At 45.7% G+C, this 25,284-nt stretch overlaps 1 protein-coding gene across 9 annotated transcripts in view; it reads left to right on the forward strand.

Annotated features, from left to right (window-relative positions):
* The window catches only part of tns1b (tensin 1b), a 662,464-nt gene that overhangs the window by 376,633 nt on the left and 260,547 nt on the right, over positions 1-25,284 (forward strand). For all 9 annotated transcript variants that reach the window (XR_013578019.1, XM_078552748.1, XM_078552745.1 and 6 more), the window contains one exon: positions 23,429-23,467. Coding sequence is in view for 8 of the 9 variants with exons in the window: in XM_078552748.1 (XP_078408874.1) it covers positions 23,429-23,467 (39 nt within the window). In the remaining variant the exon portion in view is untranslated. The remainder of the gene's footprint in view (positions 1-23,428; positions 23,468-25,284) is intronic.

Raw genomic sequence — 25,284 nt, forward strand, 5'->3', positions numbered from 1 at the left:
TAAGTTGTGAAGAGGACACAAGGAGTTTGAAAAGGGATATAGACAGGTTAAGTGAGTGGGCAAAAATTTGGCAAGTGGAGTATAATGTGGGAAAATGTGAACTAGTCCACTTTGGCAGGAAGAATAGAAAAGCAGCAAATTATTTATATGGAGAGAGACTGCAGAACTCTGAGGTACAGAGGGATCTGGGTGTCCTGTTACATGAATCACAAAAATTGGTGTGCAGGTACAGCAAGTGATTAGGAAGGCAAATGGAATGTTGACGTCTATTGCAAGGGGAATGGAATATAAAAGTCGGGAAGTTTTGCTACATTTGGTGAGACGACATCTGGAATACTGTGTACAATTTTGGTCTCTTTATTTAAGGAAGGATATAAATGCATTAGAAGCAGTTCGGAGAAGGTTCACTTGACTGATACTTGGGATGGGGGGATGGTTATCTTAGGAGGAAACATTGGACAGGTTAGGCCTGTATCCATTGGAGTTTAGAAGATTGAGAGGTGACCTTATTGAAACATAAAATCCTGAGGGGACTTGACAGGGTGGATGCTGAATGGATGTTGCCCCTTGTGAGAGAGACTGGAACTAGGGGCACAGTTTAAAAATAAGGGGTCCTCCATTTAAGACGGAGATGAGAAGACATTTTTTTCCCTCAGATGGCCATGAATCTTTGGAACTCTCTTCCCCAGATAGCGGTAGAGGCTGGGTCAATGAACATTTTTGAGGCAGAGGAAGATAGATTCTTGACTAGCAGGGAATCAATGGTTATCAGGAGTAGGTGGAATGTGGGGTTGAGGCCACAATCCGATCAGCCATGATCTTATTGAATGGCAGAGCAGACTGAAGGGACCAAATGGCCTCCTCCTGCTCCTAATCTGTATGCTGTATGTGGCTCCAAGAGCAGGCCAGAGGCTGGGAATTCTGCAGTGAGTAACTCACCTCCTGAATTGAAAATTAAGTAATTAAATAAACACGTCAAGCTTCTTTTGACAGCACCTTCCATACCCGTAATCTCTCCTGTCTAGAAGGACAAGGTCAGCAGATAGATGGGAACACCACCACCTGGAAGTTCCTCTCCAAGCCCCTTACCATCCTGACTTGGAAATATATCGCTGTTCCTTCACTGTCGCTGGGTCAAAATCCTGGAACCCCCTCCCTAACAGCACTGTGGGTGTACCTACACCACATGGACTGCAGCGGTTCAAGAAGACAGCTCACCACCACCTTCTCAAGAGCAATTAGGGATGGGCAATAAATGCTGGCCCAGCCAACGATGTGCACATTCCATGAACAAATAAAAAAAATATTGGGCAGGATTTTACGCCCCGTGGGTGGACACGCGCTGACCTGATCAGGTGTAAATAGGGCACGATGACGTTGGGTGAGCATCCTGACATCATCGTGCACTCACGTGCTATTTTGGTCGCCGGGCAGACGTGCGCGAGAGTCGGCAACGCACCTGCCGACAATTAAAAGAATTATTAAGGCCCTTAATCAATTAATTAAAAGCAACTTTTCACTGTCTGTCTGGTTGGCAGGTTGGAGAATCAGCTAGGCGGCCTTTGGATTTTTTATGAAACCTCATCCATGGGTGGGGTGGGGTTTCCAACAGTAATATGAAAAAGTAAAAATTTTTAGATTTTTAATATGTCCCTGTTCATGTGACTGAGTCACATTTGGGGACATGTCTCTCTCATTTTTAAAATCTTTATTTCTGTTTCTAAAAATTTTCAGCCCCCTGAGGCAGCTCCATGCCTTCAGGGAGCTTTCAGTGTGCGCCCCCCCTGCGCATACTCAGACTTCTGCATTCACACTCCTCCCGCCCCCACCCCGGCAGCGCTGAGGCTCTGAGCGCGTGTCTCATGCTGACTGTTAATTGGCCAGCCAGTGTGAAATCACAGTCGGGGGCCGACCGCGGGCAGTGGAACGTTTCTCAGCCACTCCTGAGCCCACCCACTGCTCCCACCCGACAACCGGGAAACCCTGCCCATTGAGTAGCAGAGCAGGCTTGAGGGTCTGAATGGTCTACTCCTCCTTTTTCTTATGTTCATAAGTTTTTATTCAAGTAGATGGCTCACCACCACCCTCTCAAGGATAATTAGTCATCATTAAATGCTGGTCTCGCCAGTGACACCCCTATCCTGTGAACCTATAATAATTATACTTGGTTTTTGTCTGCCCTGACTGGTCAGTTTAAGGGACTTGTCTGTTGGAGGGTGGTGCCTGGCACATACGGAGGCGCGTGGGATGTTTGGAGGACTGAAGTGCATGACAGATGTGCAGCTGCCAATGTCTGGGGGAGACAGCGGCAGGATCTTGAGGGTGGGCTGGGGTGCTTGGTGGAGAAGGAAAAGGATGGAGGGTAAGGAGAGCCCAACAACAGTTATCCCAGCTGGAGAAATTGTTTCCCTGGGGATGGGATGAAATTGACGGGAGCGATGGAGGTGGCATGAGAGGGATGGTGAGATGATAGAATTGGTTAATTGTAGCAAAATTATTTGATACAACTTGTTATTCAAAAACCATTTCTTTTTTAAAAAATGAATATTCACTAGATTTGAATGAAAAGGCTTTAGAAAAGCTGTCAGGTGAATTAAAAGAATACATCAGTGTTGATTCTGTGATGGTAACAGTCTATACCCCCCAGAGTTTCCACACAGACTCACTCTAATGGACATGTCACCACACAAACATACACTCGAGGAACAGGCAGTTATAATGGTGCTACAAAACTGGAACCCTAAACAAGAATTTTGTCAAGGAATATGGTTGGTAGTGAGGAAGCTGTTTTCTTCGATAATAGAGGCTGAAATTATAGCTGGCAGATTTCAAGAAAAAAGTATGCTTATTCTTTGAATAATATTCAACCCATCAGATGTCAACCTGCCTTTTCAACGTGGGAGGAAGCAGTTCCCAATAGCCACAAGGTCAGACTCTTGATAAAGTTTGTATTTATATTCCGAGGCCTGTTTTCACACATGGACAGCTTTATATAGCCTTTTCCAGAGTGAGTATTGTTGTTTCTGTTAAAGCCTTTGGTGAATGAGTAACCAGAAATCTTGAAGTACTATCCCAATAAAGATACTAATTTGGCTGCAAATTTTTTGCGAGTCTCTGTAGTGAATAAAAAATAAGTGGCGGTAAGCATTCTTCTTAAGTATATGGAGTGAAGGTGTTGTTAAGTAATAAGATCCAAGATTTTGACCCAGCAGTGATGAAAGAACATCAATAAAAGTCCAGATAAGGATGCTTTTTAACTTGGAGGGAACTTAGAGATGATGGTCTTTGCATGTACCTGTTGAAGGAGCCTTGGCAAGTTGCTGCAGCAGATCTTGTAGATGGTACACACTGCTGCTACTCTGTGTTGGTGATAGAGGGAGTGAATGCTGAAAACTGTGGATGGGATGTTGGTCAAGTGGACTGCTTTGTCCTGGCTACAAAATTATCTGAGTCTCTTTGGCTTATAGTGTAGCAAAACCAGCCAGTGGTTGATTCTGATTACTATCCAGTGAAAACTGATGCAAAGTCCATGTGTTAAGAGGGAGGATATGATATGAGAAACCTGTTGAGCTCTGTGAAACGTCCCACTGTCAATTGGCCTCATTGCTTAGGTTCAGGCTGCTGGACCCTCCAATGTGAGGAAGCACCTTCAGGTCTAGAGGTGGAAAGAACACTGTAGAAAGAACATGGGCAGTTTGTGATGTCAGGCCATGGCAGTCTCTCAATCATTCACCCAGTTACTCAGTGTAAACACAAACAGGAAACACTCAGCACAGGCTATGCAGCAAACTGATTAGATTACTGATATGAGATAGCACACTATGAATTCACCAAATCTAGTGTCCAAGTTGGCTCTTAATTCCTGAGTCATGGGAAGAGATTTGATCTATTATAATTCTGTACACTGAGAGTGAATGGGAAGGGGTTTGGTCCACTGGATTGTGCGCAATTGGAGTGAATGGGAAGGGGTTTGGTCCACTGGATTTTGTGCAATTGGAGTGAATGGGAAGGGGTTTGGCCCATTGTGGTTGTTTACAATTGGAGTGAATGGGAAGGGGTTTGGTCCATTGTGGTTGTGTGCAATTGGAGTGAATGGGAAGGGGTTTGGTCCATTGTGGTTGTGTACAATTGGAGTGAATGGGAAGGGGTTTGGTCCACTAGGATTGTGTGCAATTGGAGTGAATGGGAAGGGGTTTGGTCCATTGTGGTTGTGTGCAATTGGAGTGAATGGGAAGGGGTTTGGCCCATTGTGGTTGTTTACAATTGGAGTGAATGGGAAGGGGTTTGGTCCATTGTGGTTGTGTGCAATTGGAGTGAATGGGAAGGGGTTTGGTCCATTGTGGTTGTGTACAATTGGAGTGAATGGGAAGGGGTTTGGTCCACTAGGATTGTGTGCAATTGGAGTGAATGGGAAGGGGTTTGGTCCATTGTGGTTGTGTGCAATTGGAGTGAATGGGAAGGGGTTTGGTCCACTGGGATTGTTTACAATTGGAGTGAATGGGAAGGGGTTTGGTTCACTGGGATTGTGCGCAATTGGAGTGAATGGGAAGGGGTTTGATCCATTGGAATTCTATACAGTGGGAGTTAATTGGAAGGGATTTGATCCTTTGGGATTGTGGACAATGGAAATGAATGGGAAGAGATTTGATCCAGTGGACTTTGTACAATGGGAGTGAATGGGAATGAGTTTGATTCATTGGGATTGTGTATAATGGAAATTAATGGGAATAGGTTTGATCCAGTGGGATTTTATACGATGGGAGTGAATGGGAAGGGGTTTGATTCTGTAAATTTGGTGGATGCCCATTTATGTTCATTGGTGAGTGCTATTTATTATAATTTATTAAAGTAAATAATATTGTACAAAGTACAGATGTAAGCAGAAATATCTTGGGCACGTTTCAGCAAACATAAGAGAAGGAATGTAAAGTATGCCCAACCAAGCCCGCAGGGCACGTAGTTAAGATAAGAGAGAGCTTGCAGTGCCTGGCCCAGTGTTTACATCTCAGTGCACTCAGGTCTCCTATGAGGATACTGAGTGAAGTCCTGCTGTTGTCAGAGTGAAACAGAAATATTCTATGCGAGGTACTATCCAACTTACACTCCTGTGTCTGGTGGAAAATTGTGACCCTGAGATCAGTGAATGGCAGATACTTTGCAAGGGCAGTCGAATATATCTGGGGGTCATACCTGCCTCTGCTGAGTTTACACCATACCGCAATCTTTTAATTAGTTTCAATATGAAACTTTCTCTCCTTACACCCCTCCCTGCATTGAACCTGTGGTGGGAGATCTGCTGACCTGTCCCACAACATCACCAATAATGAGCTGTAGCTGGCTACAAGGAGTTGTGTCTGTACTGACCAATCTTTGAATCTGGTCCTTCATCTCTCCATCTGCTTCTCTCCATCCTTGGCTTCTCTTTTCTTCATCTCTGTCTCACCCTCATTCTGTCCCTACCTGTGATTCCCTGCTTATCCCTCACCCTTTGAAGGGTAAATCCATCAATTTTACCTCACCATTAAGGAGCCACACTTAGCTCCGTAGTCTTCAAGCTTTCTCTCTGTCCTGTTTTCCTATGACTGCAAATCCATTTTGGGAGGCAGAATCTGAGTTATCAGTACATACTTTCTATCCATCCACTTCCCTACTTCTATCTGTTCATTAGACTCAGTGCCCCTAGGCAAACTAAGGTTTCTAACCCTGATCATTACCAAGTGCATGCATGAGAACATCCAGTGATTCTTCCATCTAGTTAAATAGCCTTTTGACAATATCCTTCTTGGCAGCAAATCGAGGCTGGTACAAACCCACTGAGGATAACTGGGTTAACATGCTGTTAACAAACCCCGATTGGCTGTAAAATCTAGGTCACTCAGTAATGCTGGATGTTGATTGAGATCTTGTTTTATCCTGTCATAAGAAGTGGGCACCACTGGCAACACCAGCATTTGTTGAACATTCCTAATTGCCTTTTGAACTGAGTGGCTTGCTAGGCCATTTCAGGGGGCAGTTAAGAGTCGACCACATTGCTGTGGGTCTGGAGTCACATGTAGCCCAAGCTAGGTAACAAACATACGAACATAGAAACATATGAATTAGGAGCAGGAGTAGGACACTTGGCCCCTCAAGCCTGATCCACCATTCAATAATGGATGATCTGATTGCAACCTCAACCCTACATTCCTACCTATCCCTTATAACTTTCCACCCCCTTGCTTATCAAGAATTTATCTAGCTCTGCCTTCAAAATATTCAAAGACTCTGCTTCCACCGCCTTTTGAGGAAGAGAGTTCCAAAGACTCATGACCCTCTGAGAGAAAAAAATTCTCCTCATCTCATAGAAACATAGAAACTAGGAGCAGGAGTAGGCCATTCGGCCCTTCGAGCCTGCTCCGCCATTCATCGTGATCATGGCCGATCATCCAACTCAATAGCCTGCTTCCGCTTTCGCCCCATATCCTTTGATCCCTTTTGCCCCAAGAGCTATATCTAACTCCTTCTTGAAAACGTACAGTGTTTTGGCCTCAACTACTTTCTGTGGTAATGAATTCCACAGGCTCACCACTCTCTGGGTGAAGAAATTTCTCCTCATCTCAGTCCTAAATGGTCTACCCCATATCCTCAGACTGTGACCCCTGGTTCTGAACTCCTCCACCATCGGGAACATCCTTCCTGCATCTACCCTGTCTAGTCCTGTTAGAATTTTGTAGGTTTCTATGAGACCCCCCTCATTCTTCTGAACTCCAGCGAATATAATCCTAACCGACTCAATCTCTCCTCATATGTCAGTCCCACCATCCCAAGAATCAGTCTGGTAAACCTTCGCTGCACTCCCTCTATAGCAAGAACATCCTTCCTCAGATAAAGAGACCAAAACTGCACACAATATTCCAGGTGTGGTCTCACCAAGGCCCTGTGTAATTGCAACAAGACATCCCTGCTCCTGGACTCGAATCCTCTGGCTATGAAGGCCAACATACCATTTACCTTCTTTACCACCTGCTGCACCTGCATGCTTACCTTAATATGCATATAGATTGGGCAAATCAAATTAGTAACAATACCATAGGGGAGGAATTCCTGGAGTGTAGACGGTATGTTTTTCTGGACCAATACAAGGAACCAACGAGAGAACAGGCCATCCTCGACTGGGTATTGTGTAATGAGAAAGGAATAATTGGCAATCTAGTTGTGTGAGGCCCCTTGGGGGTGAGCGACCATAATATGATAGAATTCTTCATCAAGATGGAGAGTGACATAGTTGATTCTGAGAGTTGGATCCTGAATCTTAATAAAGGAAACTATGATGGTATGAGGCGCAAGTTGGCTATGATGGACTGGGAAACGTTACTTAAAGGGATGTTGGTGGATAGGCAATGGCAAACATTCAAAGAGCGCGTGGGTGAACTGCAATAATTGTTTATCCTTGTCTGGCACAAAAGTCAAACTGGAAATGTGGCCAAACCATGGCTTACATGGGAAATTAGAGATAGTTTTAGATGCAAGGAAGAGGCATACAAATTGGCCAGAAAAAACAACAGACCTGAGGATTGAGAGCAGTTTAGAATTCAGCAAAGGAGGACCAAGGGATTGTTTAAGAAGGGGAAAATAGAGTACGAGAGTAAGCTTGCAGGGAACATAAAAACTGACTGTAAACATTTCTATAGGTATGTGAAGAGAAGAGGATTGGTGAAGACAAATGTAGGTTCCTTACAGTCAGAAACAGGGGAATTTGTAATGGGGAACAAAGAAATGGCTGATCAACTAAATACATACTTTGGTTCTGTCTTCATAAAGCAGGACACTAATAACATACCAGAAATGTTGGGGAACACAGGGTTTAGTGAGAGGGAGGAACTGAAAGAAATCAGTATTAGTAGGGAAATAGTGTGGGGGAAATTGACGGGATTGAAGACTGATAAATCCCCGGGGCCTGATAATCTACATCCCAGAGTACTTAAGGAAGTGGCCCTAGAAATAGTGGATGCATTGGTGGTCATCTTCTGAGATTCTATAGACTCTGGAACAGTTCCTACAGATGGGAGGGTAGCTAATGTAACCGAACTATTTAAAAAGGGAGGCAGAGAGAAAACAGGGAATTATAGACCAGTCAGCCTGACGTCGGTAGTGGGGAAAATTCTAGAGTCCATTATAAAAGATTTAATAGCTGAGCACGTGGAAAACAGTGGCAGAATCGGACAGAGTCAGCATGGATTTATTAAAGGGAAATCATGCTTGGCAAATCTACTGGAATTTTTCGAGGATGTAACTAGTAGAGTTGATGAGGGGGAGCCAGTGGATGTGGTTTATTTGGACTTTCAGAAGGCTTTCGACAAAGTCCCACATAAGAGATTGGCGTGTAAAATTAAAGTGCTTGGGATTGGGGGTAGTGTATTGAGATGGATAGAAAACTGGTTGGCAGACAGGAAACAAAGAGTAGGAATAAATGGGTCTTTTTGCGAATGACAGGCAGTGACTAGTGGGGTACCGCAGGGATCGGTGCTGGACCCCAGTTATTCACAATATATATAAATGATTTAGATGAGGGAATTAAATGTAATATCTCTAAATTTGCAGATGACACAAAGCTGGGTGGGAGGGTGAGCTGTGAAGAGGATGCAGAGATGCTTCAGTGTGATTTGGACAAGCTGAGTGAGTGGGCAAATGCATGGCAGATGCAGTATAATGTGGATAAATGTGAGGTTATCCATTTTGGTAGCAAAAACAGGAAGGCAGATTATTATCTGAATGGCTATAAATTGAGAGAGGGGAATGTGCAACGAGACCTGGGTGTCCTTGTACACCGATCACTGAAGGTAAGCATGCAGGTGCAGCAGGTGGTAAAGAAGGCAAATGGTACGTTGGCCTTCATAGCCAGAGGATTCGAGTACAGGAACAGGGATGTCTTGCTGCAATTGTACAGGGCCTTGGTGAGACCACACCTGGAATATTTTGTGCAGTTTTGGTCTCCTTATCTGAGGAAGGATGTACTTGCTATAGAGGGAGTGCAGCGAAGGTTTACCCGACTGATTTCTGGGATGGCAGGACTGACATATGAGGAGAGATTGAGTCGATTAGGATTATATTCGCTGGAGTTCAGAAGAATGAGGGGGATCTCATAGAAACCTATAAAATGTTAACAGGACTAGACAGGGTAGATGCAGGAAGGATGTTCCCGATGGTGGGGGAGTCCAGAACCAGGGGTCACAGTCTGAGGATATGGGGTAGACCTTTTAGGACTGAGATGAGGAGAAATTTCTTCACCCAGAGAGTGGTGAGCCTGTGGAATTCATTACCACAGAAAGTAGTTGAAATCAAAACGTTGTATGTTTTCAAGAAGGAGTTAGACTTAGCTCTTGGGGTGAAAGGGATCAAAGGGTATGGGGAGAAAGTGGGAGCAGGCTATTGAGTTGGATGATCAGCCATGATCATAATGAACGGTGGAGCAGGCTCGAAGGGCCCAATGGCCTACTCCTGCTCCTATTTTCTATGTCTCTATGTTTCTATGACTGGTGTACGAGGACACACAGGTCTTGTTGCACATTCCCCTCTTTCAATTTATAGCCATCCAGATAATCTGCCTTCCTGTTTTTGCTACCAAAGTGGATAACTTCACATTTATCCACGTTATACTGAATCTGCCATGCATTTGCCTACTCACTCAGCTTTTCCAAATCACACTGAAGCATCTCTGCATCCTCCTCACAGCTCACTCTCCCACCCAGCTTTGTGTCATTTCTGTCTTAAATGAGCGACCCCTTATTTTTAAACAGTTACAGCTAGTTCTAGATTCTCCTGCAAGAGGAAGCATTCTTTCCAAATCCACCCTGTCAAGACTCCTCAGGATCTTATATGTTTCAATCAAGTCACCTTTTACTCTTCTAAACCCCAGTGGGTACAAGCCTAGTCTGTCCAACCTTCCATCATAAGACAACCCACCCATTCCAGGTATTAGCCTAGTAAACCTTCTCTGAACTACTTCCAATGCATTTACATCATTCCTTAAATAAGGAGACCAATACTGCACATAGTACTCCAGATGTGGCCTTGCCAATGCCCTATACAACTGAAACATAACCTCTCTAGTTTTGTATTTAATTCTCCTTGCAATGAACAATTACATTTTGTTAGCTTACCTAATTACTAACCTTATGCGATTCATGCACTAGGAGATTCAGGTTCCCTTGCATCTCAGAGCCCTGCAATCTCCATCCATTTAGAAAAAAAATGTATATTTTTTTATTCTTCCTGCCAAAATGGACAATTTCACACTTTCCCACATTATACTCCATTTGCCAGATGTTTGCCCACTCACTTTATCTATATCCCTTTTTAGAATCCTTATGTCTTCCTCACAACTTACTTTCCTATCTATCTTTGTATCATCAACAAATTTAGCAACCATACCTCAGTTCCTTGATCCAAGTCATTTATATAAATTGTAAAGTGTTGAGGCCCCAGCATTGATCACTGTGGCACACCACTTGTTACATCTTGCCAACCAGAAAATGACCCATTTATGCCCACTCTCTGTTTCCTGTTCGCTAACTAATCTTCTATCTATGCCAGTATGTTACCCCCGACAGCATGAGCTTTTATTTTTCACAATAACCCTTGATGTGGCCCCTTATCAAATGCCTTCTGGAAATCTAAGTACAGCACATCCACCAGTTCCCCTTTATCCATAGCACACATTTAACCAATTTATTGGAGTTCTTTGAAGAAATAACATGATTTCCCTCTCACAAAATCATGTTGAGTCTTCCTGATTACCTTGCCCTGCTATAATGTCTTTAACAATAGCTTCTAACATTTACCCTATGACAGATGTTAAGCTAAGTGGCCTGTAGTTTCTTGCTTTCTGTCTCCCTCTCTTTTTGAATAAAGGAGTTACATTCACTATTTTCCAATCTAATGGAACTTTCCCTGAATCAAGGGAATTTTGGAAAATTAAAACCAACACATCAAATATCTCCTTAGCCACTTCTTTTAAGGCCCTAGGATGAAATCCATCAGGACCCGGGGACTTGGCAGCCCGCAGCTCCAACAATTTGCTAAGTACCACTTCCCTGGTGATTATAATTTTAATGAGCTCCTCACTCACTTCCATTTCCTGATCTACAGCTATTTCTGGGGTGTTACTTGTATCCTCAATAGTGAAGACCGATGCAAAATACTGATTCAATTCATCTGCCATCTCCTTATTTTCCATTATTAATTCCCCAGACTCACTTTCTATAGGACCAATGCTCACTTTATTAACTCTTTGCTTACTATCTAACCTCTTTCTTACTAACCTCTTACTATCTGTCTTTGTATTTCTAGCTAGCTTTCTCTTGTACTCTAATTTTTTCTACCTTATTAATCTTTTAGCCATTCTTGGCTGTTTTTTAAGATTGAAGATTAAGGGGGACACATACACCTTGTAAAATAAGTCTCCGAATGGGATAGAGGAGCAGAGGGACCTGGGATAAGATGCACAGATCGCTAAAAAGAGTGACATAGATTAATAAGGCCGTAAAAAAAAACCAAAGCACTGGGGTCCGTTTCCAGTGAGACAGAATTGAAAAGTTGAGAAGTTATGTTAAAATTGAATGCAGACTTGGTTAGACCACACTAGAAATACTGTCAACAGTTCTCCATATTATAAAGAGGATATAGAAGCACTAGAGAAAGTGCAGAATTATAGTGAAATGATACCAGAACTGAGAGGTAATACTTATCAGAAGATTGAACAAGCAGGGATCCTTTTCTGTAGATAAGATAAGACTGAGGGGTGAATCGATGGAGGTCTTTAAGAATATGGAAAGGTTTTATGAAGTAACCCTGGAGAAGATATTTCCATTTGTGGGGGAGACCAGAACCAAAGGTCAGAGGTGTGAGATAATCACAAATAATTACACCAGGGAATTCAGGAGAAACTTCTTTACCCAAAGGGTGCTGAGGATGTGGAACCCGCTACCACAGGGAATGGTTGAAGTGAATAGAGCATAGATACAATTAAGGGGAAGCTAAATAAACACAAAGCTGAAAGGAATAGAAGGATATGATGATGGGTTAAATGCAGAAGGATGGCAGAAGATATGTGGAGATTAACGCCAACATGGATAGTTTGTAATAGAGGAAGACTTGTTGAACTACAATAAGAAACCGTAGCTTTAGAAGTGTACTGAGACAAGGGGTGGGTGGGGGTCAGTGGGGGAGTGGGTTGGAATTTGGGATGAAGAGGAGGATTCTGTTTGTTCTGGGTATTTGACAGGCTTGATATTTCATCCTTGTTTGGACTGCTAGAAAATGTAATGGAACCCAGTGAAGTCCTTAAGCCAAGTGAAGCATCTGAACATAGCCTGAAGGAGACATTCATAGAAGGTCAAGAGATGTGCTGAGCTGATTCTGCCGCCTGACCTTTGACCTATGTGTTTTAACTGCAAGGATCCTTTGAGAATCTGTTTGGTTTTCAAATAATTTCTTCCCATGGAAATAGGTTCTAGGGGTTGGCTGACATTCTCCTGTGCTTTGGAGCTTGACTCTGTATCTAACCCCGTGCTGTACCTGTCCTGGGAGTGTTTGATGGGGACAGTGCAGAGGGAGCTTTACTCTGTATCTAACCCTGTGCTGTACCTGTCCTGGGAGTGTTTGATGGGGACAGTGCAGAGGGAGCTTTACTCTGTATCTAACCCCATACTGGCCCTCTGCCAGTGCAGCACTCCCTCAGTACTGACCCTCTGACAGTGCGGCACTCCCTCAATACTGACTCTTTGACAGTGCAGCACTTCCTTTGCACCCACTCTCTGACAATGCAGCCCCCCTTCATATTGCCCCTCCAAAGGTGCAGCACTCCTCACTCCTGACCCTCTGATAGTGCAGCACTCCCTCAGTACTGACCCTCTGACAGTGCAGCACTCCCTCACTCCTGACCCTCTGATAGTGCAGCACTCCCTCAGTACTGACCCTCTGACAGTGCAGCACTCCCTCACTCCTGACCCTCTGATAGTGCAGCACTCCCTCAGTACTGACCCTCTGACAGTGCAGCACTCCCTCAGTACTGACCCTCTGATAGTGCAGCACTCCCTCAGTACTGACCCTCTGACAGTGCAGCACTCCCTCACTCCTGACCCTCTGATAGTGCAGCACTCCCTCAGTACTGACCCTCTGACAGTGCAGCACTCCCTCAGTACTGACCCTCTGACAGTGCAGCACTCCCTCAGTACTGACCCTCTGATAGTGCAGCACTCCCTCAGTACTGAACCTCCGACAGTGCAACACCCCTTCAATATTTACCCTCTGACAGTGCAGTGCTCTCTCACTATTGTCCCCTCGATAGTGTAATGCTCCCTCAGTATTTACCCTCTGACAGTGCGGTGCTCCTTCAGTACTGACCCTCTGACAGTGCGGTGTTCCCTCAGTACTGACCCTCTGACAGTGCGGTGTTCCCTCAATACTGCTGTATAGTGTCTATCTGGATTATGTGCTCAGGTCTTGGAGTGGAAGTAAGAATCAGGACCTACTGACTCAGACTTTGCTGACACTGTCACACGGCTGACATAGAGGCTCAGAATAGAGAGTTGATTTTTCTTTGTTATTGGCTTATGAACCAGGTGAGGGACATTTCCTGCAGGCATCACAAAGTCACATGATTTGGGCTCCCGTATGCAAGAGACATCCCTTCACTCTGCCTCCTCCTCCTCCTCCTCCCCCGAACACTCAACACCCCATCCCTCCACTCCCATCCCCTCCACCCAACTAATTTCCTACATGCCATGCCTCACCTCTTCATGTCTCCTGCCGCCAAACCCCTCTCTCACTCACCAGCCAACTATGTTCCAAATGATTTGGGCAGGAACCGGATGCATGAGACTTTGCGATGTCTGCTGGAATTGTCCCTCAGCTGCCTCACAAGCTAATAACTAAGAAACATGAGCATTCTATTCTGAGCCTCTCTCTTGTGTCAGCTGTGTGACAGTGTCAGCAACTTCTGAGTCAGTAGGTCCTGATTTCTACATTCCACTCCAAAACCCTGAGCACATAATCCACATAGACATGAGCCCTGGGATCTTGCTGTGCACAATTGCCTGCCTCATTTTCCTATTTTTAAAAATTCATTCACGGGGTGGGGCGTCGGTGGCTAGGCCAGCATTTATTGCCCATCCCTAGATGCCCTTGAGAAGATGGTGGTGAGCTGCCTTCTTGAGCCACTGCAGTCCATGTGGTGTAGGTACACCCACAGTGCTGTTAGGAAGGGAGTTCCAGGATTTTGACCCAGCGACAATGAAGGAACAGCGATATATTTCCAAGTCAGGATGGTGAGTGACTTAAAGGCGAACTTCCAAGTGGTGGTGTTCCCATCTATCTGCTGCCCTTGTCCTTCTAGATGGTAGCGGTCGTGGGTTTGGAAGGTGCTTCGAAGGAGCTTTGGTGAATTCCTGCAGTGCATCTTGTAGGTGGTACACACACTGCTGCTACTGTGTGTCGGTGGTGGAGGGAGTGAATGTTTGTGGATGTGGTGCCAATCAAGTGGGCAGCTTTGTCCTGGATGGTGTCAAGCTTCTTGAGTGATGTGAGAGCTGCACTCCCCCAGGCAAGTGGGCAGTATTCCGTCACACTCCTGACTTGTGCCTTGTAGATGGTGGACAGGCTCTGGGGAGTCAGGAGGTGAGTTATCTGTTGCACGATTCCTAGCCTCTTACCTGGTCTTGTAGCCACAGTATTTATATGGCTAGTCCAGTTCAGTTTCTGGTCAATGGTAACCCCCAGGATATTGATAGTGGGGGATTTAGTGATGGAGATGGAGATGGTCATTGCCTGACACTTGTGTGGCGTGAATGTTACTTGCCAATTGTCAGCCCAAGCCTGGATATTGTCCAGTTCTTGCTGCATTTGGACATGGACTGCTTCAGTATCTGAGGAGTTGCGAATGGTGCTGAACATTGCACAATCATCAGCGAACATCTCCACTGCTGACCTTATGATGGAAGGAAGGTCACTGGTGAAGCAGCTGAAGATGGTTGGGCTGAGGACATTACCCAGAGGAACTCCTGCAGTGATGTCCTGGAGCTGAGATGACTGACCTGCAACAACCACAACCATTTTCCTTTGTGCTAGGTATGACTCCAACCAGCGGAGAGTTTTCCCCCGATTCCCATTGACTCCAGGTTTGCTAGGGCTCCTTGATGCCACACTTGGTCAAATGCTGCCTTGATTTCAAGGGTAGTCACTCTCGCCTCACCTCAGGAGTTCCTGCTCTTTTGTCCATGTTTGAACCAAGGCTGGAATGAGGTCAGGAGCTGAGTGGCCCTGGCGGAACCCAAACTGGACATCAGTGAGCAGGTTATTGCTAAGCAAGTGCCACTTGATAGGGCTGTTGATGACCCCTTCCATTTCTTTCCTAATGTTCAAGAGTAGAATGATGCAGTGGTAATTGGTCAGGTTGGATTTGTCCTGCTTTTTGTGCACAGGACATACCTGGGCAATTTTCCACATAGCCGGGTAGATGCCAGTGTTGTGGCTGTACTGGTACAGCTTGGGGCATGGCAAGTTCTGGTGCACAAGTCTTCAGTACTATTGCCGCAATATTGTCAGGGTCCATAGCCTTTGCAGTATCCAGTGCCTTCAGCCGTTTCTTGATATCACATCTGTGATGCTGGGGTACTTCCGGAGGAGGCTGAGATGGGTCATCCACTCGGCACTTCTGGCTGAAGATTGTTGCAAATGCTTCAGCCTTATCTTTTGCACTGATTTGCTGGGCTCCTCCATCATTGAGGATGGGGACATTTGTGGAGCCTCCTCCTCCAGTGAGTTGTTTAATTCTTCACCACCATTCACGGCTGGATGAGGCAGGACTGCAGAGCTTAGATCTGGTCTGTTGGTTGTGGGATTGCTTAGCCCTGCGTATCACTCGCTGCTTATGCTGTTTGGCATGCAAGTAGTTTTGTGTTATAGCTTCACCAGGTCATTTTTAGGTATGCCTGGTGCTGCTCCTGGCATGCCCTTCTGCACTCTTCGTTGAACTAGGGTTGATCCCCTGGCTTGATGGTAATGGTAGAGTGGGGGATATGCCTGGCCATGAGGTTACAGATTGTGTTCGAGTACAGTTCTGCAGTTGCTGATAGCTCACAGTGCCTTATGGATGCCCAGTCGAGGTGCTGGATCTGTTTGAAATCTATCCCATTTAGCACGGTGGTAGTGCCACAAAACACGATGGACGGTATCCTCAATGTGAAGGCTGGACTTCGTCTCCACAATCTCCTACCAATACTGTCATGGACAGATGCATCTGTGGCAGGCAGGTTGGTGAGGATGAGGTCAAGTATGTTTTTCCCTCTTGTTGGTTCCCTCACCACCTTCCGCAGACCCGGTCTAGCACCTATGTCCTTTAGCACTCAGCCAGCTTGGTCAGTTGTGGTGCTACCGAGCCACTCTTGGTGATGGACATTGAAGTCCCCCACCAAGAGTACATTCTGCACCCTTGCCACCCTCAGTGCTTCCTCAAAGTGGTGTTCAACATAGAGGAGCACTGATCCAGCAGCTGAGGGAAGGCAGTACATGGTATTCAGCAGGAGATTTCCTTGCCCATGTTTGACCTGATGCCATGAGACCTCATGGGGTCCAGAGTTGATGTTTAGGACTCCCAGGGCAACTCTCTCCCAACAGGGTGGATAGGGAGCAGCTGCTCCCCTTAGTTGAAGGGTCAGTCACAAGGGGACATAAGTTCAAGGTGAGGGGCAGGAGCTTTAGGGGAGATGTGAGGAAAAACTCTTTTACCCAGAGGGTGGTGACGGTCTGGAATGCACTGCCTGGGAGGGTGGTGGAGGTGGGTTGCCTCACATCCTTTAAAAAGTACCTGGATGAGCACGTGGTACGTCATAACATTCAAGGCTATGGGTCAAGTGCTGGTAAATGGGATTAGGTAGGTAGGTCAGATGTTTCTCATGTGTCGGTGCAGACTCGATGGGCTGAAGGGCCTCTTCTGCACCATGTGATTCTGTGACTGTATACCACTGTGCTGCCACCTCTGCTGGGCCTGTCCTGCTGGTGAGACAGAACATACCCAGGGATGGTGATGGTAGTGTCTGGCACATTATCTGTAAGATATGACTCCATGAGAATGACTATGTCAGGCTATTGCTTGACTAGTCTGTGAGACAGCACTCCCAATTTTGGCACTAGACCCCAGATGTTAGTAAGGAGGACTTTGCAGGGTCGACAGGGCGAGATTGCCATTGTCGTTTCTGGTGCCTAAGTCGCTGCTGGGTGGTCCGTCCGGTTTGCTATATTGCAGCAGCGAATATACTTCATGGTATTTTTTGGCTGTGAAGTGCTTTAGAGCAGCCTAACATCGTGAAAGGTGCTATTGAAATGCAAGTTTTGGTCTTACACATCCTCACTAACTCCTAGAGTAGCAGTATCTTGTGTTCTGGATAACCAACTATAGGTGCCCCTGTATGTATACAGTATGGCTTAAGTCATTATCGGAGCTTTAATTCTGCTGTTCTGCAGTAAATGCTTCTGTAATAGTTCTCTTTGTCTGCCATCCCACATGTCTCCCACCTCTGTTGACCAAGGGGAGATTTGAAATTGCATATGGATTTCTTTGTAGGGCACCAGGGGAAGGGCCCAGTCCCACAGGGCAGGACACCAGGGGAAGGGCCCAGTCCCACAGGGCAGGACACCAGGGGAAGGGCCCAGTCCCACAGGGCAGGACACCAGGAGAACGGCCCAGTCCCACAGGGCAGGACACCAGGGGAAGGGCCCAGTCCCACAGGGCAGGACACCAGGGGAAGGGCCCAGTCCTACAGGGCTGGATACCAGGGGAAGGGTCCAGTCCCACAGGGCAGGACACCAGGGGAAGGGTCCAGTCCCACAGAGCAGGACCCCAGGGGAAGGGCCCAGTCCCACAGGGCAGGACACCAGGAGAACGGCCCAGTCCCACAGGGCAGGACACCAGGGGAAGGGCCCAGTCCCACAGGGCAGGACACCAGGGGAAGGGCCCAGTCCCACAGGGCTGGATACCAGGGGAAGGGTCCAGTCCCATAGGGCAGGACCCCAGGGAAAGGGTCCAGTCCCACAGGGCAGGACACCAGGGGAAGGGCCAAGTCTCACTGTTTTGTGGTCTGATGGAAAAATGAGTTTGTGTCAGATATGTTGGAGTGAGTCTTGCTTTCAGTGCATTGTGAATGAGGATAGGTGGAAGAGTGAATCTGGGGATTTTGGAGATGAAGTGGGACAATAGCGGAGAGCTGAGCAGGGCACCACTAATAAAAGGAGAGAGAAAGAAGGGTTAAAGTAGCGAAACTTCTTCAGGTGTGTCAGAGTATTTGAGTCATATACCCTGGGATGAGTCAAAGTTAGGTACCTGCTCTATGCTGCAACAGCTGATCTCAGTGGGGGTAGTAGTGGATGGTGAGGCTTATAATTGACCTCAATGTTGGTGCCTGTTGCCAATTGGTGTCGAGAAGGCAGAGTGGTAAGTTATGTGGAACTCACTACCACAAAGAGCTGAATAGTAGAGATGTATTTAATTTAAAGCTAGAACACTACGTGAGGGAGAAGAGAAATAGAAGTTTTTGTGGACCGTGTGAGATGAAATAGTGTGGGAGGAGGGTCAGGTGCAGCATAAACACTAGCATGGACCAGTTGGGCTGAATGGCCTGTTTCTGTCTGTAAAATTCTATATGATGCTTCAAATATTTAAATGACCAACCCGCCCTCATTGCCAAGGCTTGCACATAACTCATAGGCTGGAATTTTCCACCCCCGTTGGTGTTGGGCGTCATGGCAGGTGTGAGTGGCAATGTGGCAAGGAGGCTTTATGCCACCGTGAAACCAGTTTGTGATTGTCCGCTCTGCCCGTCAATGGCAAGCCATCTTTCCCACCATCCAACGTCGGGAACCTAAGTTCAATGCATTTGCATCTCATCATCTTTCCTGAACACCAGAATCATCCCCCCACACTGGATCATCCAGGCACATCGGCATAATTGCACACTGACGTGTTTCACAACAGCATTTAAAAGGCATGCACTTGGCGAGCTGAACTTTGAGGGGAATCCAGAGGTAAGTGCACACTAATGTTGAGCAGCGCTCAAGAGAGTCGGCCGTTCAACTTCAAGGAAGAGGTGCCATGCATTCAGGCGAGGGCACAGGCAAGCTGCTTTTTCCCAGTTGGCTAACAGTGTGATGCTAGCGCGAGAGCTGCACTGTTGTTTTGGCGGGCGCAAGGCTGCATGGTCTGATGGTGGTGCACAAACACATGGGAGGGAAGCGGCCACACATTATGGAAACCTTGTATTAAGTGAGGAATCTTCTGCAGCTGAGACAGTTCTGGCGCTGCTACATTGACATGCTTGGAGTCGGGCCTGTAGCTTATCTGACCAGTCAAGCAATGCAGAGGCGTGAAAGTACCGCCAAATACTCCCGAACCTTTCACCCCTCGGGCGCAGACTGCAAACTAATGAGCATTTTAAGGGGTTGCAGAACAGTTGGACGACTGAGGAAGTTATACAATCTCCTTGCGAAAGTCAGCCATGGGGCAGTCACTGGTGGAGGCGCTGACAGCCCCTTGCAATGTCTTCATTCAGGTTTGGACCCGTCTCCCCCATGGTTCAGCAGTGCAGACTTGCAGCATGGGTTAGGAGAATGCATTCTGCCCTGCCAGTGGGAAATCAGGCCATTCTGTTTCCCGATCTGCAAACGTGGCTTGCACCTGGTGCGGAAATCTCTTTCACTTCCCTGCCGCTAGACGCTGCCTTCGCCATATGCACCATTCTTCTCCTGGGCCCTGGCAGTTTAATGTGCAGCAGATAGCATGCACATGAAGTAAGGTGGGAAGGTTGGAACAGACAAAGGAAGGGGGGGATATCAGGAGGCACCCCCGCCACAGGACTCGGAATGGAAAATTCCGCCCGTTATCTACATTACAACAAATGCCAAATTCTAAGGTAAAGATGCCCGAAGTACAAGTTATATCGAGCCATAGAGAGTGTTAATATTGTCCAGGGCAGCCTTCAGAGTCGACAATTCATTTAACTTCCACAGGACAACACTGCCAAGCTCGCTCTCGCTGCCTTCACTAAATCAAAAGAGTGAGCTCAAAAATATGTTCCAAACATTTACATAACACATGGGCTGCTCTCCCAGTACTTTCAGAAACTATTTTCTTGCATTGTCTCGCCTTTTATGGTTATTTTTTGACCATTACTTAGTTGGGTGAGTGGCTCAGAAGGAAAAAAGGTTATATTTATTTGTTAATTAAAAGGTATTTTGGCTGTACCATCAGAATGCTCCCAGGCCAAGTGCGTTTGAGCATGTCATAGTCGTGTATACAGACACAAGATAGAGAACCGTATTAGCCCAAAGATCCCAATTTTCAATCCCCTTCCATGCTGAAATAATTGGTCTCAGCCAATGCAGGAGTTTCAGTGACCGAGTGAAGCTTCTGGCACTTGCTGTCTGGGTTCACACATCACAAGGGAAGGAAAGAAAGAAATTATATTTATATAGTACTTTTAACAACCTCAGGACATCCCAAAGCTTTTCAATCAATGAAGTGCTTTTGAAGTCCTTTCTAACTGCACTGTGGGTCTACACCACATGGACTGCTGTGGTTCAAGAAGGCAGCTCATCACCACCTTCTCAAGGGCAACTAGAGATGGGCAATAAATGCTGGCCCAGCCAGCGAAGCCCACATCCCATGAAAGAATAAAAAAAAGTGTAATATAGGGAATTGGAGTGGCCAATTTGCACACAGCAAGATCTCACAAACAGCAATGTGATAATGGCTAGGTAATTTGTTTTTTTAGTGCTGTGGATGGAGGAATAAATATTGGCCCAGGACACTAGAGATAACCCTCCTGCTCTTCTTTGAAAGAGTGCCATGGGGAGTCTTTTTTTTGGATGAGGTACTGGGCTGACGCCCATCAGGTCACACAGCAGCTAGCGCTGCGTTCAGGATCATCGAGCTGTATAGCAGGGAGAGCCAGTGCTTTCATGCAATGGAGGTACTGGCAAAAAACAAATAATGTATTCAGCTTTGCCGTGATCTTGAAGCATCATTGTCCAGTTCCCATTCATTCTATGGTCAAGCAACAACATGGCAGAGATATTCTTTTCTCATGGGTCCAATAATACGAAAGTTTGACAACATTGCTTTGTTAATGTTTTGGTGAGTTGAGGTTTTGAAGAGCTTGATGTGGGACTAGGACTATGAACATCCTTCTGACTCAAAGGCAAGCGAGCTACCATTGAGCCATTGCTGACGCATAGACTCAGATGAATGATAGGTTTTTTTAATTCATTCATGAGACATGGGTGTCACTGGCTGGGCCAGCATTTATTGCCCATCCCTAGTTGCCCTTGAGAAGGTGGTGGTGAGCTGCCTTTTTGAACCGCTGCAGTCCATGTGGTGTAGGTACACCCACAGTGCTGTTAGGAAGGGAGTTCCAGGATTTTGACCCAGCGACAATGAAGGAACGGTGATATATTTCCAAGTCAGGATGGTGAGTGGCTTGGAGGGGAACTTCCAGGTGCTGGTGTTCCTATGTGTCTGCTGCCCTTGTCCTTCTAGATGCTAGCGGTTGTGGGTTTGGAAGGTGCTGTTTAAGGAGCCTTGGTGAGTTCCTGCTGTGCATCTTGTAGATGGTACACACTGCTGCTACTGTGCGTTGGTGGTGGAGGGAGTGAATGTTTGTGGATGTGATGCCAATCAAGCGGGCTGCTTTGTCCTGGATGGTGTCAAGCTTCTTGAGTGCTGTTCGACCTGCACTCATCCAGGCAAGTGGAGAGTATTCCATCACACTCCTGTCTTGTGCCTTGTGGATGGTGGACAGGATTTGAGGAGTCAGGAGGTGAGTTACGTACCACAGGATTCCTAGCCTCTGACTTGCTCATGTAACCACAGTATTTATATGGCTAGTCCAGTTCAGTTTATGGTCAATGGTAACCCCTGGGATATTGATAGTGGGGGATTCAGCGATGGTAACGGCATTGAATGCCAAGAGGTGATGGTTGGATTCTCTCTTGTTGGAGATGGTCATTGCCTCGCATTTGTGTGGCATGAATGTTACTTGCCACTTGTCAATTCAAGGCTGGATATTGTCCAGGTCTTGCTGCATTTGGACATGGACTGCTCACACTGATGTGCAACAAAAATGAGCTTGTTATGTTTAGTTCACTGAAGCTGAAACTTTTAGTCTCCCAGCACAATTCTTATGAAATACATCACATCATAGAGCCATTACAAAACAAAAGGAGGCAATTCAGCCCATCGAGCCCAGCTGACTTTCTGTAGAGTAACCCAGTCAGTCTCATTCCCTCACTATATCCCTGTAACCCTTCAAGTTTATTTCCCGCAGGTACCTATTCAATTCCCTTTTGAAATCATTCATTATCTTCACTTCCACCACCCCTTGTAGGCAGCTGGTTGAGTACAGTCTGTACTCTGCCTATTACAAACAATCAAAGGGACATGCTGCTTGGTTCAATCAGCCAATCACTGGGATGTATGACCTATGACCTTGGCATCACACCACCACTGAAACCAACCAGCCTGCGCTTGTAACCCCAAAACAAAACATCTACTGTTCGATGTGATTCTGTGATTAGACAGCACTTGCTGAACAATCATGAGTGTGCTAATAGCTACACTAACAACCCATTAAAAATAATCAGTTGACTCACAATGTGGCTCATTTATGCTTGGCTACAAGCAACATATGCATTCATACACAGGGACCAGTTCTTTGCAAACAAGAGGAATATGTTCAAGTCTTGTGCCTTTTAAAATTACCAGGGAGCTTGGGGAGCCAATAGTTCCCCATTGCTTTCTCCATGGCAACTCCTCAACTAATCAGTGTTGACTTGTCAACCAATCAGCACCCTTTTCTCCTGGAGTATAAGTTGTTGTGATCCTTTGAAATTTGGCATTCTTGTGTTTGTCCTGATGAGTGCAAGACGAAAAGCTTCAGTAACATGTCTCTCTTTTCAGCAATATTCAAGATCACACTTTTTACTTTAAAAAAAACTTGCATTTCTGGAGCACCTTTCACAGCCTTACGAGACCCCAAAGTGCTTTACAGCAAACAAAGTACCTTTTGAAATATAGTCATTATTGCAATATAGGAACCACAGTAGTTTATATGCATTCAGCAACATTCCACAAGCTGCAAATGAGATGTGATCAGTTAATCAGTTTTGGTGATGTTAGTTCAGACATTGTGATAAACCTTAGTTTCAAATCACTGAAAATGAGGGATGAGGATTGAGGGACAGTAATGCAGGGAATTACGAGTTTAGGAGGATCAAGAGAGTCTCAAAGGAGAATTGACCAGGGGACTATTGATAAGGATATTGGGTTTAGAGACATTTAGAGACGGAGTTTGAGATTTTTGTTCAATATCCCTGCTCATCTTACATCTTTCTTTACTTGCAGGTCACGACCTTGTGTGTGCCTCCGGTGAACTATGAGCTGGTGAGTTGTCTCAAGCGTTTGTGTTGGACAGGGTGGGAGACGGTGAGGAAGAAACTACTGTCATGAGAGTCCTGAGTGTTATCTCTGTGATGAGTCCTGGGGCACACTCTAATATGGAGTCCAGATGCTTCAAGATGTCCCAACAATTTTTCGAAAGAGAAACAGTGAATTATCACAAAATTTATTTTATTCCCTTTCCCAATTTGACAAGCTACAGAGAACAGGTGTAAGCAAGTGCTTTGTTTGCTTCATGCGTCTCTAGATACCGGAAGTCTTCAAAGCTCCCAATTTGAATAAAACTAACCGTGTCCAGCACCAATTCAACTCATGAATGTGACTCTGTTGAACCCACTTTGTGCAAATATGTTTCTGAAATACCTGAAATACAGAAGTAAATTGTTGGGGTCATTTTTTGTTAATTCTTGGGGTGTGGGCATTGATGTGGTATGTCGCAGTCTGCTACCACCGTATATGTTGAGGGTCCCAATGCAGGCTTCAAGGGATCTGTCTCTGTGCTATCTATGCTGAGTAAGATATTGAGACTGATGAGGGTTCTGGTCAAACACAATTACATGAAGTTTATTATAACAACAACTATATACAGCTCCGCACAGACCATGATCTAGCCTGGGTCCCAACAGTTACATAGGCTGATTACTTGACTATAAGCCTGAATCATAAGGATTACATAAAATCTTCAGGGTCACAGACAGTAATGAACACCTACAGTAGAGATCACAGGCAATAATGAACTTCTAACATGAAGGCTGTACCTTTTATCCTCCAGCCTTACACACAGTGATATCATAGTGATGTCACTATGCAGCTTCTTAAGGTACATCTCATTGTCTACATTAACATGCTTACAATATCACAACTGGCATCACTGGCATGGTTGACAGTTGTTGCCCTAAGAAGGTGGTGGTGAGCCACCCTCTTGAATTGCCGCTGACTTTGATACAACCAAGTTGCTGGCTCAACCACTTTACAGGGCAGGTACAAGTCAACCACGATGGTGTGAGACTGGGATCAATGTAGGTCCAGACTGGGTATGGATGGCAGGTTTCCTTTCCTAAAAGACATTAGTGTACCAGTTGGGCTTTTAAGACAATCGACAGCAACATGGTCATTTTCACCAACTTTTTATTTTCAAATGCCTTAAGTTGAATTCAAAGTCTCAAATTGCACAGTGGGAGCCCAACTTAACTATGTTGATGAGGTGTCCTGCCTTTCGTGGGGTCACCTTCTGCACATTTCACATTTAAATATCCCTGCCCCCCAACTCCCCCACCCCCAATGACTATATCCTCTTAGTGGGTAGGTGGTAGAGGGGGAGGTTTAATATTAAGGCTTTTATTCTAATTGGGGCTGGGCAATAAATGTCACCTTGCCAGTGATGCTGACATCCTGAGAATGAATTCTTCAAAAGATTCTCAGTAACGAATTGGTGGGAGAGATTTACATGTTGCATTGCACACATGGACTCAATGGGCCAAATGGCCTCCTTCTGTGCTGTAATGACTCTATGAGTTATTTGTGTAGAGGAGCTACTGAGTTTGTCCTTAGCTTGTAGGGATTCATTGTGATTAAAACCAATCCCCCTGAGTCCCTATTTCATCTGAAAGCCACCCTTAAACTATGGAAAAAGCTGCTGTTTGGTTTGAGTTACCTGATGAAACGTTCCCAAATCTATCTCCTGCTTTCTGCCTCACTCAGCTGCGCTCTGTGTGGCCCCATTGCTCCACCCGTCAGTATTTTCCCTTTCCTGAATGCACTGGTTCCTGTTCCATTTTCCAACTCAGGCACCTTGCCCAGCG

The sequence above is a fragment of the Cetorhinus maximus genome, chromosome 11, assembly GCF_964194155.1.
Source record: "Cetorhinus maximus chromosome 11, sCetMax3.hap1.1, whole genome shotgun sequence".
NCBI classification, from domain to species: Eukaryota; Metazoa; Chordata; class Chondrichthyes; order Lamniformes; family Cetorhinidae; genus Cetorhinus; species Cetorhinus maximus.